Genomic DNA, 18,248 nt, shown 5'->3' with positions numbered 1-18,248 from the left:
TGCAGGTCTGACAGTATCTGTGAAGACAAATCATAGTTAGCATTTTGGGTCTGGGGACCCTTCCTTCGAACCTCTCCAGTTCATCAGTCCTGATGAAGTGTGTAAGCCCAAGATGTCAACTTTCCTGCTCCTCTGATGCTGCCCAACCTGCTGTGTTCCTCCGGCTCCACGCTGTATTGACTCTGACTCCAGCACTGGCAGTTCTTGCTAGCTCTATGGTGGTCGTGGCATGTGAATCTCATTCAAAAAACCATTTTACCTAAAAATAGCAAAATGGAGTCCATTGGATTCACTGCATTTTGCTAAACATTCATGGAACAGTTGTGCACATTCATTAGGATAGCATCTGTCAGTTCTACTGTCAAATGTGCTTGTATAACAATCACATTTTTGAAGCTGTTAAGGGTACTTGAGGCACCAAAGAAACGGATGCCAATTATCCCAATTTTTCACTCGTCTTTTTTGTCTAACATCTATAACAACAATCCAACACTCTCTGGGACTGGTTCTCACATTACCATTTTATGGCTGTGTGGCAATAAACTAGTGGTATTATTGTTGGACTGTAAATCCAGAGATCCATATAATGTTCTTGGGACCCAGGTTTGAATCCTGCCATGGCAGATGGTGGAATGTGAATTTAATAAATATCTGGAATTAAGAGTCAAATAATGACAGTGTGCATTGTTGATTGCTGGGGGAAAAATTCCACCAGGTTCACTAATACCCTTTAGGAAGGAAACTGCCATCCTTACCTAGTCTGGCCTACGTGTGACTCCAGACCCACAGCAATGTGGTTGATTGTTACCTGCCCTCTGGGCAATTAGATATGGGCAATAAATGCTGCCTAGCCATTCATTCAATCAATGAATTTTAAAAAACAAGGCATGGAATAATGTATTAGAATCACATAAACAAGTGTATTCCATTTTCACTGCTTAGGAACTTTCTACAGTGTTAACGGCTGGATAAAGTCCTGAACAAGGTGCTGTATTCCTCATAGCAAGAATGTTCATCAGAGCTCAGATTCAGGGGGTTGGTTGCAGGTTGTTTGCATGGGTAGTTCCCCATACCAAAGGCATCACTCTGAGGCTCACTAAGCATCGGACCCTACACTGTAGGAGATAATAAACTTGCATACGAAGACACTCTGAAAACCATTGTAAAATCATACAAGTTGGACCCCATTACAAAGACATAAAAACAACATTGAGCGTATTTAAATGGAAAAGTCTCTGCCACCAACATATTTTTTTGTCCTCACTGTCCACTGGTATAGTGCCAGAAGATTGGAAAGAGGCTAATGCCATTCCCTTGTTCAAAAAAAAGGGAACAGGGATAACGCCAGAAGTTACAGGCCAGTTAGTTACATCAGTTGCGGGCGAATTACTGGAAAGGGCTCCGGGAGACAGGATTTATGATCACTAGGAAAGGCACACAGTTTGATTCATGATAGTCAGCATGGATTTATAAAGGGTAGATCACACCTAACAAATGTTATTGAATTCTTTGAAGAAGTAACCAAACACGTGGATGAAGGTGGAACTGTGGATGTGGTATACATGGATTTAAGTAAGGCATTTGATAAGGTTCCTCATGGTAGGCTTAGGCAGAAGGTAAGGAGGCATGGGGATAGGGGGAAATGTGGGAGATTGGATTCAGAATTGGCTGACCCCGAGAAGACAAAGGGTGGTAGTGGACGGAAAATATTCAACATGGGGCTCAGTTACAAGTGGTGTACCACAAGGATCCGTTTTGGATCCTCTTCTAATTGTGATTTTTGTAAATGATTTGGATACAGTGTGGAAGGTGGATTAGCAAGTCGGCGGATGATACAAAAGGTGGGTCACGTTGTGGGCAGTGCGGAGGGCTGTTCTAAGTTACAAAGGGACATTGATAGAATGCAGAACTGGGCTGATAAGTGGCAGATGGAATTTAACCCTTAAAAGTGTGAGGTGATTCACTTTGGAAGGACAAACTTGAAAGCAGAAAACAGGGTTAAATGGAAAGATTCTTGGCAGTGTGGAGGAGCAGGAGGATCTTGGGGTTCACGTTCACAGTTCCCTGAGAGCTGTCACCCAGGTGGATAGAGTTGCTAAGAAGGTGTATGGTGTATTAGCTTTCATTAATAAAAGGGATTGAGTTCAAGAGCCGTGAAGTTATGCTCCAGCTGTACAAAAGCCTGGTTCAGCCATATATGGAGTATTGTGTCCAGTTCTGGTCACCTCATTACAGGAAAGCTGTGGAACCATTAGAAAAGGTGCAGAGGAAATTTTCCAGGATTTTGTCTAGAATGGAGGGAAGATCTTACGAGGAAAGGTTGAGAACGCTAGGGCTTTTCTCTTTGGAACGATGAAGGATGAGTGGTAACTTGATAGAGGTGTACAAAATGATCAGAGGTACAAGATAGAGTAGACAGCCAGAGACTTTTTCCTGGTGTGGAGGTAGCTTTTATGAGAGGACATAGTTTAAAAGTGAAAGGAGGTAGATATCAGGGAGACGTCAAAGGTAGGTTCTTTACTCAGTGTTAGGGGCGTGGAATGCACTGCCGGAGAGGGGAGTGGAGTCGGCCTCATTAGGGGCATTTAAGCAGCTATTAGATAGGCATATAGATGATAGTATAAGATAGTGGTGGAGGTTAGAAAGACCTTGGGCTTGGGGTAAAAGTTTGGCACATCATGGGCTGAAGGGCCTGTACGTGGACCTTTTGAGCCTGCTCCACTATTAAAATGAACTTTTGACCCCAGGGGGATTGTGTGTGCGAGAGAGCGAGAACGAGAGAGCGAGAACGAGAGAGCGAGAACGAGAGAGCGAGAGCGAGAGCGAGAGAGCGAGAGCGAGAGAGCGAGAGCGAGAACGAGAACGAGAACGAGAGCGAGAACGAGAGCGAGAACGAGAACGAGAACGAGAGCGAGAACGAGAACGAGAACGAGAGCGAGAGCGAGAGCGAGAGCGAGAGCGAGAGCGAGAGCGAGAACGAGAACGAGAGAGCGAGAACGAACGAGAGAGAGAACGAGCGAGAGAGAGAACGAGAGAGAGAGAGAGAGAACGAGAGAGAGAGAGAACGAGAGAGAGAGAGAACGAGAGAGAGAGAGAACGAGAGAGAGAGAGAACGAGAGAGAGAACGAGAGAGAGAACGAGAGAGAGAGAGAACACGAGAGAGAGAGAACACGAGAGAGAGAACACGAGAGAGAGAGAACGAGAGAGAGAGAACACGAGAGAGAGAGAACACGAGAGAGAGAGAGAACACGAGAGAGAGAGAGAACACGAGAGAGAGAGAGAACACGAGAGAGAGAGAGAACACGAGAGAGAGAGAGAACACACGAGAGAGAGAGAGAACGAGAGAGAGAGAACACGAGAGAGAGAACACGAGAGAGAGAACACGAGAGAGAGAACACGAGAGAGAGAGAGAACACGAGAGAGAGAGAGAGAGAGAGAGAGAGAACACGAGAGAGAGAGAGAGAGAGAGAGCGCGAGAGAGAGAGAGAGAGAGAGCACGAGAGAGAGAGAGCGAACGAGAGAGAGAGCGAACGAGAGAGAGAGCGAACGAGAGAGAGAGCGAACGAGAGAGAGAGCGAACGAGAGAGAGAGCGAACGAGAGAGAGAGCGAACGAGAGAGAGAGCGAACGAGAGAGAGAGCGAACGAGAGAGAGCGAACGAGAGAGAGCGAACGAGAGAGAGCGAACGAGAGAGAGCGAACGAGAGAGAGAGCGAGAACGAGAACGCGAGAACGAGAGCGAGAACGAACGAGAGAGCGAGAACGAACGAGAGAGAGAGAACGAACGAGAGAGAGAACGAACGAGAGAAAGAACGAGAACGAGAGAAAGAACGAGAACGAGAGAAAGAACGAGAGAGAGAGAGAGCGCGAGAGCGAGAGAAAGAACGAGAGAGAGAGAGAGAGAGAGAGGGAGAGAGAGAACACGAGAGCGAGAGAGAGAACGAGAGAGAGAGAGAGAGAGAGAGAGAGGGGGAGAGAAAAAACAAGAACGGTAGTTGGGCAGAGAAAGGTATAGACAATAGTCCACAAAGAATGAAAAGCTGCTAAAGGAGACCGTTAGTCGGTAAAAATAAGTTCTGTGGTGAAAACAACCCACGTTATATCTGGGCCAAAGGTGGGGAAGGGGATGGGAGATGCTGCACGCCCCAATAATATTATTGAACTAAATATTAAATTTTGCTGAGTCCTTAATTAGAAGTTTAGGTTCTGTTCTTCCTGCTTGTGCTGTATTTAGCTAGAGCACTGAATAGGCATAAGACAGAGAGATTGGCCAGGGAATGTGAGTATGATGAAGTGGCAGGCAACTGGAGGCTCAGGGTCATTTTCACAGAAAGAACATTGCAGGTGTTCTGCAGAACACCTGCAAAGTCTTCATTTTGTCTCTTCAATGTAATATAGAGGAGACTATGCAGTGAGCAGCAAATACAGTAGACTAGATTGAAAGAAGGGCTGTAAACTGCTGCTTCCCCAGAAGATGCATTTGGGACCATGGAAGTGAGGTTGCAGATCTGGAGGAAGGTATAAATGGTCTGATTAGCAAGTTTGCAGATGACACTAAAGATTGGTGGAGGAGCAGATAATGAAGAGGACTGTTGGAGAATGCAGATGGGTTGGCGAAATAGCAGATGGAGTTCAATCCAGGCAAATGTGAGGTGATGCATTTTGGAAGATCCAATTCAAGAGAGAACTATAGGGTAAATGGAAAAGCCCTGGGGAAAATTGATGCACAAAGAAATCTGGGTGTTCGGGTCCATTGTACCCCGAAGGTGGATAGTGTGATCAAGGCATATTTTCATTCATCAGATGGGTATTGAGTACAAGAGTTGGCAGGTCATGTTACAGTTGTATAGGACTTTCGTTCAACCATATTTGGAATAGTGCGTGCAGTTCTGTTTGCCAAATTACCAAATGGATGTGGATGCTTTGGCAAAAGTGTAGAGGAGGTTTACCAGGATGTTGTCTGGTACGGAGGGCACTAGCTACGAAGACAGGTGGAGTAGATTAGGATTATTTGCATTAGAAAGATGGAGGTCGAGGGGCAACCTGATCGAGGTCTACAAAATCATGAGGGGTATGGACAGGGTGGATAGCAAGAAGCTTTGTCCCCCAGAGTGGGGGACTCAATTACTAGGGGTCATGATTTCGAGGTGAGAGGGGAGAAGTTTAAGGGAGATGTGTGGAAAGTTCTTTATGCAGAGGCAGTGGGTGCCTGAAACACATTGCCAATGGAGGTGGAAGAGGCAGGCACAATAGCATCATTTAAGATATACCGAGACAGATAAACGAATGGGCAGGGAGCAGAGGGATATAGATCCTTAGAAAATAGGCAAACAGACAGACAAAACGGGCCCAAAAACCATAACCACTCTCCCCTACATCAAAGACATCTCAGAAATGACTGCCAGACTACTCAGACCTCTTGGCATTACAGTAGCCCACAAACCCACCAACACACTAAAACAGCAGCTAATGAATTTAAAAGACACTATACAGACAACAAGCAAAACAAACGTCATTTACAAAATACCTTGCAAGAACTGTGACAAACACTACATTGGACAAACTGGCAGAAAGCTAGCCACCAGGATACATGAACATCAACTGGCCACAAAAAGACATGACCCACTATCACTCGTATCCTTACATACAGATGAGGAAGGACACCACTTTGATTGGGACAACACATGCATCCTAGGACATGCCAAACAGACATGCACAAGAATTCTTGGAAGCATGGCATTCCAACCGGAACTGCATCAAACACATTGATTTGGAGCCCATCTACTACCATCTGAGAAAAAGAACAGGAAATGACACCACCAACCCAAGGAAACCTAAACAGATAAATAGAAAGCAGGACGTAACACCAGCACTTCGTCAGAGGCTCACTGATGATGTTACCTAGAATGGTGACGAAACATCTGAAAACTAACCTTCCAGCTCAGCGAGCAAACTCACATCCAGAACAACACACCATTCTCCAATATTTCTGCTAACTACAGACCCCACCACCAGAAAGATATTTCATTCCCCACCCCTGTCCCTTTTCCGGAAGAATCATTCACTCCACTACTCCCTCGTCAGCTCCATACTTCCCAACCCCTCCACCACAGCTGGTATCTTTCCCTGCAACTGCAAGAGGCACTAACACCTACCCCTACATCTCCCCTCTCACCTCCATCCAAGGCCCTAAACAATCTTTCCAAATCTGGTAGAGATTCACCTGGACTTCAGCCAACCTCATCTACTGTATCTGTTGGTTTCAATGTTGTCTCCTCTAAATTAGGGAGAAGAAATGCAGACTCAGGGACCGATCTGCAGACCGTCTGTGTTCAACACGCACCAATCAACCTGACCTTTGGTTACCATTCATTTTAACTTCCCCTCCCACTCCCCTGGCGACATGTCAATCCTTGGCAGCCTCCAATGTCAAAATGAGGCCAAATGTAAACTGGCAAACATCACCTCGGGACCCTACAGGCCAATGGCCTGAATATTAACTTTACCAGCTTAAAATCTCTCCTCCTCAACCTGTCCATCTTCTCACTTATCTGCTCCACCCTTCCCACTGACCGACCCCAATAATCACCAACCTACATGCAACTATCTCTAACTCACTTACCATTTCCCCTGGGCCCACTCCTGAAGAAGGGTTTCAGACCAAGACGTTGGCTTTCCTACTCTTTGGATGCTATCCGACCTGCTGTGCTTTTCCAGCTCCACATGTACATCAATGACTTGAGTCAATAAAAGAGCAACAGTTGTGGGGAAGAGGCACAAGTTGGATTCGAACAAGAAATATCCCACTAACCCCACAGAGACAGGGGCCCTAGAGGGCATCCACACCCACCCCTTTGAGATAAAGAAAGTGAGAGCAGTTAAAAGGAGAAGTTGTTCAAAGTGAGGACAAGCTTGGTCAGGTGGAGTAGTGTGGTGGCAAATGGGTGTGGTGGCTTGGAGCCTGTGTGGAGGGAGATCACCAGATGAAACAAAACTAGTGTTCGTTGTGTCCTGGTGTTTGATGGTGGTGTCATGGTCCAGAGGGAGATAGGAGGTGTCCAAGAACTGGCGCTCAGCCTCCACACTGGACAGGTCAGTACCCTAACCAGCAACAGTACATACTTGTTAGCAGGCCTGATTGTAAAGTCAGGGTGGAATCTTAGAGCACAGAGTGCTGTCAGTTCAGGAGGAGACTGGTTCGAATGCCTGAGAGGGGGCAGAGAAATTATGGTGACTGATGTCATGTTGATAGTTTTCAATGAACAGGTTGAGTGCAGGTAAAAGGCCAGAAGGAGAGGTCCAGTTGGAGGGAACATTTGAAATGGATGAAGGAGTCTATGGAGGCAACTGCAATGGAAAAAAAATGTTCTAATCAATCCAATCCTTCTTTATACATCAGTCCTGCCATCCCAGAAATCAGTTTGGTAAACATTCACTGCGCTCTTTCCACAGATGCATCATGATTCCTCAGTTAAGGAGTCCAGAACTGCATACATTACTCAATATCTGGTCTTACCAATGTCTTTTATAACTGCAGCAAAACATCCCTGCTCCCGTACTCAAATCTTTTTGTTGTAAATCCAACATATCAGTTAGCTTCTTCACTGCCTGCTGCATGTGCATACTTGCTTTCATATAACGTGTATAAGAACACCCAGGTCTTGGTACACTTCCCCCTTTGAATAATAATCTGCTGTCCTGTTTTTGCTACCAAAGCCAATGACCTTTTTAAGATAAATTATACTTCATCTACCATATTTTTGTCCACTCAATCACACTGAAGCGCCTCTGCATCATTACAGTTTAACCTCCCACCCCTCTTCATGTTGTCCATGACTTGGAAATTTTACATTTAGTTCCTGTATCTAAATCATTAATATAAACAACCTAAGTATTTCAGCAAGAGTCAGTTCCCTATGGAAAACCAATACCTTCATTTACCAATCCAACATTGATGTCATTTATAATATTTGCCATCTCTAGTTTAGTGACTTCATTTGTGATGTTACATTAGATCTTGTTTTGAAGTAACAGGTCAATCCACAATCAGAGACAAAAACAGAAATTGCTGGGAAAGCTCAGCAGGTATGGCAGTATCTGTGGAAAGAAATCAAAGTTAATGTTTCAGGTCGAGTGACCCTTCCTCAGAATGCTGATTTCTCTTCAGAGATCCTGCTGAGCTTTTCCAGCAATTTCTATTTTTGTTTGTTTTTGAATACATAAATCATTTATTTAAACCCTTTTACCATCCTTCAGACTTCTTTTAAAAGAACTCTTGTTAATCCTGTCTTCCTGTGTACAGAAAATCCAAACCCGTCTTCAGATGTTCCATTTGTTGATTTAAAAAAAAACACCATTTCAATAAAGATCTCCAATGTCCTAACAAATTTTTAAAAGGAAAATCAGAACTACAGAAACACTATTATTGTTCCAGAAATAAACAGTACAATTGTATCTAGATATTTTTATGGTATGTTAACTTGAATGGTTATGTTTTATAACATGTTAATTAATAACTCCTAACTTTGTTTTGCTCTTCCACTTAGACTCATTTTTATGCTTTTCTTGTGCATTCTTACAAACACTTTTTTTTCCCATTTATTCCATGATTATTCTATGTTAGTTTTGACAGGCAACATGGCAGCAGCTATTATGTCAATGTGAACTGTTGTCTATTGCTTTTAATTATGGTATAGCTGTTGGATATATTCAAGTTTAGCAGGATGTAACAACATAATGGCACATTTTCACAGTTGAAAAATTACATGGAAGGAATTGCCAGCAGTTTCAGTAGTAGCAATGCGTCATCAGGGAATGCAAAGTTGGATACTCACTGTATTTAGACTTGGGGGCAATTGGTTTTCTTTCTTACATGTTACAACCTCCCCCAATATCCAGAGACGCTCTTACAACTGAACATTCTTTTCTCCATCACCAAATTACTCACGGTATTTTTTTTAAATCAACTATTAGCCACCACGTCCAGTACATCAGAGTTTAAATTAATTAACACTAAGGGCAAACCAAAGGTGAACAATGGTAGGGAGGGGGGAAGGGGGCTGAATTGAAACAGAGTTGGAGCAACTTCTGTTAATGAGTTTATTTGAAACTACAGCCAAAGAGACATCACTGAATTTGGAATTCATATCTGTCAAGCTTACAAATTGCTCAGTTACAGTAAAAGTTATAAGCAATCACATACAAAGGGGGTGGGTTGTGGCAGATATAATTTGTACCTGGGCCCACTTCAGTTTCTCAGCAGTGGCAAGATCTTCCCAATTTAAAGGCATTCAGCCTCTCTATGGAAATAGCTAATCTGCTGCTATTCCTGCTTTCTGGTGGAATTGTCAATCTCTGGGTTCTGACCCACTCGGTGGTGGGGGGGGGGGGGGGGGGGGGGTGGGAGGAGAAGGGAAGAGAATGATACTGTTAGGTCACACGGAGTGTGGAATGAGATGTGCAAATGACTGATGACAAGATCCAGCAGCAGTTCAATAAAGAACCTACTGTGACCTTATGATATTCCAAAGCACTGTGAAACAAATGAAGTACTTTGGAAGTGTAATCATTGTTTTAATATACAGCATTCAATTTATAAAGTCTGACAAACACTGTAATCATAACTGAATAAGTTTGAGGGAGAAATGCTGACCAAGAAAGTAGCAGGAACTCCCTTTCTCATAATTAGTCACCTAACAGGACAGAACCTTTTGTTTTATAGATTACCCAAAAGACTAGACTTCTGACCATGCAATAGTGCCTCAGTTCTGCTTCTAGGGAAAGTCAGCCCGAATTATTAGCTTGCATCTCTAGAATGGAATCAAAACTCACGATGTTCCGACTAAAAAGCTATGGAAACACTGCTTACACCTCAAAAATATTTATTAGCATACCAAGGCTTTCTGTTTTACTATTTTAAAATTTTCAGCTATTAAAATAAATAGGCTGAAAGTCACATCTTAGCTCATGAAAGTCAAGTAATGGCAATTGTGTCAAAGGATGATTATCAATTTAACCCTTCTATTTATTTCTAGGCTTCTGATTGACACAGTACCACGAATAAAACAAACTCACAATTATGAAAGCTTTGAATAATAAACATGAAGAAACTATGTAGTGGTGGCTCAGTTCTACAGGAATGAAGACTGCAAGACCTGGAATTAATCACCAAGACTATGACAGTGACTGAAAAACAAAACATGGCCATTGCCTTATATCCCTATTTAACACCAAACCTAGTGAACTAAAATTAAGTGATGCGAAACATGGTGAACTGGATAATTTTAAGATTGAAGATGCAGCTCTTTGCTACTTTTTTTAAAATCCCTCCAAGAGCAAAGGGTAGATTTTAAGCTAGTGGGCGGCTTGTCAGAAAAGTATGCCAACCAGCAGCCCAACCTGCCAGGGGCAGGCTGAGTCACTTCTGAGGACTGAATGTCACTGTCATGATGAAAACATGTGGCTTGCTGGCACTGGGTCAGCCCGACAGCTGGGCCCTGAACAAAAACATTACTGTTCTTGTGGAAGCCTAACATAGTACTCCTCTTTGTGACTAACTTATCTTTGAGGTACACTTTCCATTGCACCATTCACTAAAACTGGCTGTTTATGTATTTTGTATGTTCTACAAAGTTGTCATTTACAATCAAGGTCCCATATTCATCAATTTGTACATTTATAGAGCAACATCTTGAAATTACAAGTACTTCAAGTGCACAGAAGACTCCTTTAGACAGTGGTGGCAAGTGCTGGTGTAAATGAGGTGGTAACAGGCTACTGCTTCATTTATGCTAATTGATCACAATTAAAATCTACCCTAGAACATCCAATGTACCTTCAGCAAATCAGTTGAAAAAGTGGAACTAATACTCAAAATTGAGGAATGGTTAAAATTGTGTGTGAAATAGGTGATACGTTATGAGCCAGATCTTCTGGTAGCAGGAGTGAAGATGCACGGTCAGGATGCTGAGGGGAAGGCTGAGATACGTGCAAATGCTTGGAAAATATAAAATTACATTGCCTGAGACACTCCATATGTGCCACAGATATTTCTTGATAGTGCTGTGCATCAAACAAAACGGTATTTGGACTCCTGTATCATCTTGTACTACATTATATCCAGACTTCATTGCAAATACCACAATGCTCATTAATATAGGCTCCAGATTAGTAAATTCCCCACATATCCTTATCCTACACATACAAAGGTCATCACCTGTATAACTAGGTTTAAGAATAGAATTGTGTATGACGAATTAATAGCAGTGCCAAAGTTATTTCCAGTTTTTGCCTTTTCCTTAATACTGAGCCAGCTAGCTGTGTTGTGATGCTGTCTGGTTTGAAATAAACTGGTCAAGGCCTTCAACTGGTATCAGAACTGTAAGTTCATGGTAAATGTAATCTTTAATATCCCACTGCCATCCAAAATTGAATCTACATGGATATTTAGAAATTTCCATTGTGAAGGCAGGCCACTAGAACAGTGTCTGTTATAATTCTTTGACACAGCAGCTGCCAATTAATCAGTGTCATTTCACCCCATTATCTTGTACATGTCTATGCTTCAAAAACTTATTAAATGCTCCCTGGAAAAAAAGCCTTTGATTCATCCTTCTGCTTTGCAAAGCCTTCCATATCCTCAACCGTACTTCACGCTACAATTTTCAGTTGATAACCTCTTGTCAATGCATATCAGAGAAAATAATCTGAATCCAAATAGGCTGATCATTTGGTCAAACACTGATACTCAAGTGCTTCTATGAGGTCTTGAGTAGAATTTACACAATACATGCAGTGAAATGGGCAAGTATGCAAGAATATCCTGTTCACCCTGTTCAATGAATGAATATCATGTGCAGGTCCAAGGTATATAGTAGAAAAGTACAGATTTTGATCAATCTTCCCAACAAATCGATTCATGTCTATCTTGTAGTTAATACATCAGCCTTGAAAACAATACAAGTACAATAGTGGGCTGCCAAATTTCAAACATAATTTTTTTTCCGGTGGAGTACTACTTTGCTACAGATAACAGCTAACATTTGAACATTTATAAGTTATTAAAGTATATCAGATTAGCCAAAAGATTGGAGCTGATACTAGATTGAAAAATTTCTTAATGATGATTGAACAGTGCTGGGATTTGTTAAACACACGAAAATAAATCATTTTGTGCAAAATTGGACAGGATTTAAGAGCACCTTTAGAAGTGGAGCAGTTCTTCACACTGATACTCAAGATGTTATGTTGCAACCAAGTTTAAAGATATTTTTATTTGAGCTACATTGAGTAAATATTTTATTGAATATTTAGAAACACTGAAATTAACAATTAAAATATCAGAAATTAATACCTTTTCTAAGTAAGGCTCAAGATTGTTTATAAAAAATAAAAGTCATTTAATTATCTCCTTAAATCCCACTTATGAAAAAGATAAAACTCCTGTAAACTACAACATAAACCTGCATTTACAAAAGCACCTCTATTGAGCTCTGGGCTAGACTGGGACCTTATGAGATGATAATGCTACAACTGCGTCATAGCCAAAACATATCATACACTGTTGATGTCAAATTGACCGTAGACTATAGTGAAGTGATACAATATTCAGTGGGAGAGAAACATTGCATCAAAACCTTAAGCCAAGTAGCTTCTGACATTTTTACAAGGCTGTAAATCAAAGCAGAATCAAAAATACAAGAAATGAAAGAAAGTTACTTACTGGTTCTTTCCATCTTTAGTTAAAATAAATAATACAACCAAAATCTTTATCAAAGTTTAGGAGATATTTGAGAACGTTCATGGCTTGTCATGCTCTTTCCAGCAGCTCCAGCATTTAGACTGGAGTTAATGGAATTGCAAGGCAATAGCATTGAGATCCCCATTATTTATATAGTCGTGTTAACAGAATCTTTATGAGCTTTAATCATCAATGGTTAAGCTCCAGAGGTTAAATTATAGAAATGTCACCAAACTCCGGGAAGGCCAATTTTTAAACATCAAGTTAGAACTATCATATATGTTAAGTACGAACAGAGAGATTAGAATTTAAGCATTTTTGTCTACACTTGAATGGAATCTTCGGCGCATTAGTTTGATTTGTAATATGCTGCAATTAAAAATATATGCAGCACAAACTGTGCATGAAGCGTGCTTCAAATTCTACAATTAAAAGATACAACATTTAATATTGATGTTAATTATAACTTCTGCTCCAATAACTGTTTCTACACTGTATATTTATACAAGAATGTACAAACCAATGGAAGAAATTCTCTTCACTTAAGATTTATTAAAAATAAAGATTTTTCCTGCTCGTCAAAACTGTGGAAACGATTTCTTAGCAGCTTTCAAAGCACACCTCATTATTTCGATATAAGCTACTTTTGCAAATATACAGGAAAACCACTTTCTTCACAACTTTATGCATTTGGCTGAAATTTTGACTGTTATGAAGTATATATATATAAATTATACAAGTTGATAAAGCAACTTTATTACCCTTAAAAAGGCACATAATTTACATTACATTGCATCTTAGCTACAGTAAATGTTTAATATTTACAAGCTCAACACAAAAGCAAAGCAAGTTACAAAGCATCTAAAAAAGTAAATTATGTTTTTTTTTTATTTACAAATGTGCAAACCGGTTTGGATATATCTCGTCAATGAAGTTTAGCTGCTGTAGCTTAACTATGTCGCTACTTCTCATTTCCAAAAGCCACACTTTTTAAACATTGATTTTTTTTTGAAACAATATCCTTTGCTGCAAAAACATATTCCTCAATCACTGATTGACACACCTCATTCACATAATGGAAATCAATGATACGACAATCCGTGTTATCAACAACTTAATCGAAATTTGAGCATGAAATGAGCGTACATAAATTGTGTATCAACTGTTCTAAGAGTTTTAAAATCAGTCATCAGCAGCACCATTGTGATTAACAATCTATCATACTGATATCTCATTATTTTTATTCATTCATGGGAGCCAGGATAGGCCGACGTTTACCACCCATCCCTGACTGCTCTGGAAATATGTGAACAGTATCGGTCATTCTAATTCAAACCTGAAGACAGTTTTGGAATACGTTGGAAATTAGAAATTCATTTATTTCTGCCACATTGATGATGTTAAATGCTATTTAATCACCTCATGAAATATTTTCTTTCAATTAAATAATTGAGAGAAATTAATGTGATTTTACTGGTTTTCTAAACAATTTAGTGACATGAATATTTAATTGAAATTATATTGTAGCTTATTTACTGTGTGGCTTAAAAAAAGTTCTGCCTAAAATGTAAAACAATCCTGAGCCTGAAAGGAAAGTGCAAAAATATGAAATTCCACTTCACTGTATAGTAAACATGATATGATTATACAAGCAAGGTTTTAAAAATAAGTTTACATCAGAATGTTTCTATACAAAGTACAATAGCAATTATTTTTCCAAACTGGAAGCTGCTACTTAGAATGTCCATTAAACTAATTTACTGATGGTCTGAAGTAAGTCTAATTAGAATCAATTGACACTGGTTAAAGGACAGTTACTTCATAACACTGCCAGCATCCTAATGATGTCTTAATAAAAGCCAAAAAGATTTAGTTACAAATAAATTCTGGGAACTCTTCCGATTTATTTCATAATAATTCAATGTTATTTTAATTCAACCATTCAAATCAAAACTCAAGCCATGAATTAAAACTGGTATTATGTATTTCAAGCACTTATTACTGCCAGCAACATCAGCATATAACTCTAAATAACTGACACCATTAGTGAGGTTGGTAAAGAAACCACGCCTGAAAAAGAACAGCTATCAGGATATTTTGATCTGTTGTACGGTCACACTGGAATATCGTAATGGATCTTCATTAACCTGGAAGTAAGACACTTTCAAAAAGAAAATCATTTTTGGATTTTTGCTGAACTAAAATTAAAATCAGCAGCAAATTCAATTATCCAACGTTATTTACTGTTGCTGGAAAAGCTCAGCAGCTCTGGCAGCACTGGTGATGAACAATCAAAGTTAAACTTTTTGGGCGAGAACTGTTCTGAGGACCCAAAATATTAACTGATTTCTCTTCAAAGATGCTGTCAGACCTGCTGAGCTTTTCCAGTAACTTCTGTTTTTGATTGTGATTTACAGCATCTGCAGTTCTTTTGGTTTTTATATTTATTTTTTCTGAACTCAATTTTCATTTTGCATTTGTAACATGATTTTCTGAATTTAGAATATTTAGTAGTTCACCTGTAAGTCATATCTGTATACCAACTCTTCTCAAAATCAGTTTTCTTCTATACATAAACTGTATAAGAAAGTCGAATAATTTGTCAAAGTTTCCATATTAAGATGCTCGGCAGATCCATCAATATATATACTCTTCAAATGAATGTTGTAGTTTTAAATAAAAAAACATTTTCCTTCATTTTTTTGAGGGATGCCTTCAGAAACAATTAACCAAATGCTTTCTTTTTATGAAGACTTACTATCCCCTACCTTTAAGCACAATCTACTTTGGAATTTGATAAGCAACTGCTATACACATTCTTGGCACAGGGCAACTTGTCCTTTCATATAGTCTCTGCATGGGCAGATCCTTTTATGGTTTCCATTTGAACCTGCACAACTGAACAGCAGCAAATCACTCTGGAAAAAGCAACGTTTCTTGTTTTCGTCATAAGCCGGAACAACAATATCATTCACAGATTCAAATGACAAGCATTCAATTCCATACCTGCATGTAATAAAAATATTTAAGTAACTTCATCAGATTTAATCTTTTACAACACAGCTATAATTAAGAATAAATGGCCCAACTGAGCTTTGGTGTTACTTTCACAGGGAAATTATCTGGTGGACTAGCATAAACACTGCTCAAAAACATTAGCACTATGCATTACGTATGTATTTGTTAGCCATTGTAAATGATGATTAAATCTAGGTTATATAAAATTAATGTACTATGAAGGAAACATCTTCACTGAGTAGAAATTTTGGTGACAGATTGATTAACTTAGGAAACCAAAAATAAATTGCAATAAGTTTTATTTTCTGTTATTCATCAAAACTGCTTAAATATACTTACTTCTGCAAATCACTGTCTTTGTTCAGATGTTGAAAGAAGGAAGGTTCACATATGAGTTTATTTTCTTGACAGACCTGCTTACATGACTGCCTGGGAGCCGCAACTTTAACTTGAAGGATGCTCAGTGGAGGCCACATCACCTGACCATGGCAGAAATCCTATAATATTTAGTTGAATATTTTGATCATAATGTAAATTCATTACGTAGACAGCAAAATAATATTTCACACAAAGAAAATTAATTAGAACAGTGACACTGTTGCAAATAATTGCACAGAACACTGTCAGCTTTAAATTGGTACATTTAAAGAAAAAAAATTACTGCTGTAACTTTCATGTTGGTCAGTTTCCGTTTAATTGAGAATTAAGTTACTTGTCTATTAAAAAAAATTACATAAGTCCTAATGACCATAAGAAACAGGAACAGGAGGCTGCTCAGACCCTCAGGCCTGCTCTGCCATTCAACAGGATCATGGCTGATCAGGCATTCTCCATAATCCTCGATTCCCATACTATCAGGAATCAACCTATCTCAGCCTTAAATAAACACAAGGATCTTGACCCCACAGTCCTCTCTGGCAACGAGTTCCAAAGTCTCCAAACCTTTGAAAGAAATTCCTCAACTCAATCTTAAATTAGCACTCCTTTATTCTGCAACGATGTCCTTTGGCTCTAGATTCACCCATGAGCAGAAACATTTTCAGCATTTACTCTTCTCAAGTTCCTTAAGATTTCTTAAAGGTCCGTTCAACAAGATCACCTTTCATTCTTTTACAATCTAATCAATGGAGTCCAAAGTTGTTTAGCCCTTGCTCACAAGACAATCTGACTGAACCTTCTCTGAACTGCCTCCAATGAAATGATATATTTCCTTAAATAAGGAACCTAAACTATTCAGAGTGCACCTGATGTGGTCTAATCAGCACCTTGTACAGTTGCAGCACGACTTCCCCACTCTTACTCCAATCTCCCAGAACTAAAGTGAACATTCCATTGAGCCTTCCTGATTACCTGTGGGGCCCATGGGCTAGTTTTCTGTGTTATGTACAATTACCTCTACTCCCTTCATGCTGCAGCTTTCTGCAGATTAACTGTTTAAATAACACTGTTCTTTCGTTCTCCTTTCCAAATGAACAACATATTTTCCCACATTTGTTTCCATTTGCCAACATTTTCCCCACTTACTTAACCTTTGACTATCTCTAAGTAGTTTGTATTCCCCTCACAACCTGCCTTTCCACTTATACTTATAGTTTCAAAATTTGGCTGTAGTACATTCACTTCGTTCCTTCAAGTTATTAATGTATACTGTAAACTGCTGCTGTCTCAGCATTGATCCTTATGGAGCCCCACTGGTTTTAGGATTAGAATTAGAAGAATTGGCTTTATAGACACATGCACTCATTTGAGTGGAGTGAAAAGTTTGCAATGTTGTTGCTTATGGTGCTCTCTTAGGTACTGGATACCCAGGAACAGATACTTCCTTATTCTTTCAATTCTATATCAAATACTTAAGTCCAAAATAGGAATACACAGTTTTTAAATAAAAAAAAACTTGAATTACACAAAACATCCAGCATAAGAATGAAAGTTTTATAACATACTCAAATTGCAGTCTCTTTCACCAAGTCCACGTCAGCCCCTGGACTCCAGACCACACCGGGCTTCAAAACTCAAGGCTTCCAGTCAGCAAGGGTCTCACCTCCTGCGCGACGGTCTCTGGTCCGGGACTTGCCCCACCCCCAGCTGTTTCCTGCCCATTAACCAATTTTCCATCCATGCCAATATACTACCTCAACACCATGGTCTCTTATCTTTTGACTTAACCTTTTGTGAGGTATCAAAGAACAAAGAAACCTACAGTACAGAAACAGGCCCTTCGGCCCTCCAAGCCTGCACCGATCAAGATCCTCTGTCTAACCTGTCATCTATTTTCTAACGGCCTGTGTCCATTTGCTCCCTGCCCATCCATGTACCTGTCCAAATATATCAAAAGACGCTAACGTGTCTGCGTCTATCACCTCTGCTGGCAACACGTTCCAGGCACCCACCACCCTCTGTGTAAAGAACCTTCCATGCATATCTCCCTTAAACTCATGGCCCCTAGTAATCGAGTCCCTCACTCTGGGGAAAAAGCTTTTTGCTATCTACCCT

General features: G+C 40.0%; 2 protein-coding genes across 7 annotated transcripts in view; one reads left to right on the top strand and one right to left on the bottom strand.

The window, feature by feature from the left end:
• The window catches only part of LOC125453827 (transmembrane protein 163a), a 173,461-nt gene extending 160,140 nt beyond the window's left edge, over positions 1-13,321 (top strand). The window contains exon 7 of one of the 2 annotated variants that reach the window (XM_048533826.2): positions 10,033-13,321. In XM_048533826.2, the coding sequence (XP_048389783.1) occupies positions 10,033-10,093 (61 nt within the window). In that variant the 3' untranslated portion in view covers positions 10,094-13,321. The remainder of the gene's footprint in view (positions 1-10,032) is intronic. The other variant, XM_048533825.2, reaches the window with a different exon arrangement.
• The window catches only part of mgat5 (alpha-1,6-mannosylglycoprotein 6-beta-N-acetylglucosaminyltransferase), a 246,044-nt gene that overhangs the window by 88,214 nt on the left and 139,582 nt on the right, over positions 1-18,248 (bottom strand). For 4 of the 5 annotated variants that reach the window (XM_048533819.2, XM_048533822.2, XM_048533821.2 and 1 more), the window contains 2 exons: positions 16,095-16,252; positions 13,270-15,743 (listed from right to left, as the gene is read on the bottom strand). In XM_048533819.2, the coding sequence (XP_048389776.1) occupies positions 15,545-15,743; positions 16,095-16,252 (357 nt within the window). In that variant the 3' untranslated portion in view covers positions 13,270-15,544. Of the gene's footprint in view, positions 1-13,269; positions 15,744-16,094; positions 16,253-18,248 lie in introns of those variants that run through there. The other variant, XM_048533823.2, reaches the window with a different exon arrangement.

This window comes from Stegostoma tigrinum, chromosome 7 (assembly GCF_030684315.1).
Source record: "Stegostoma tigrinum isolate sSteTig4 chromosome 7, sSteTig4.hap1, whole genome shotgun sequence".
Taxonomy (NCBI): Eukaryota; Metazoa; Chordata; class Chondrichthyes; order Orectolobiformes; family Stegostomatidae; genus Stegostoma; species Stegostoma tigrinum.
Note: the sequence above shows the minus strand (reverse complement) of the source record. Positions and strands in the feature narration are given on the sequence as shown.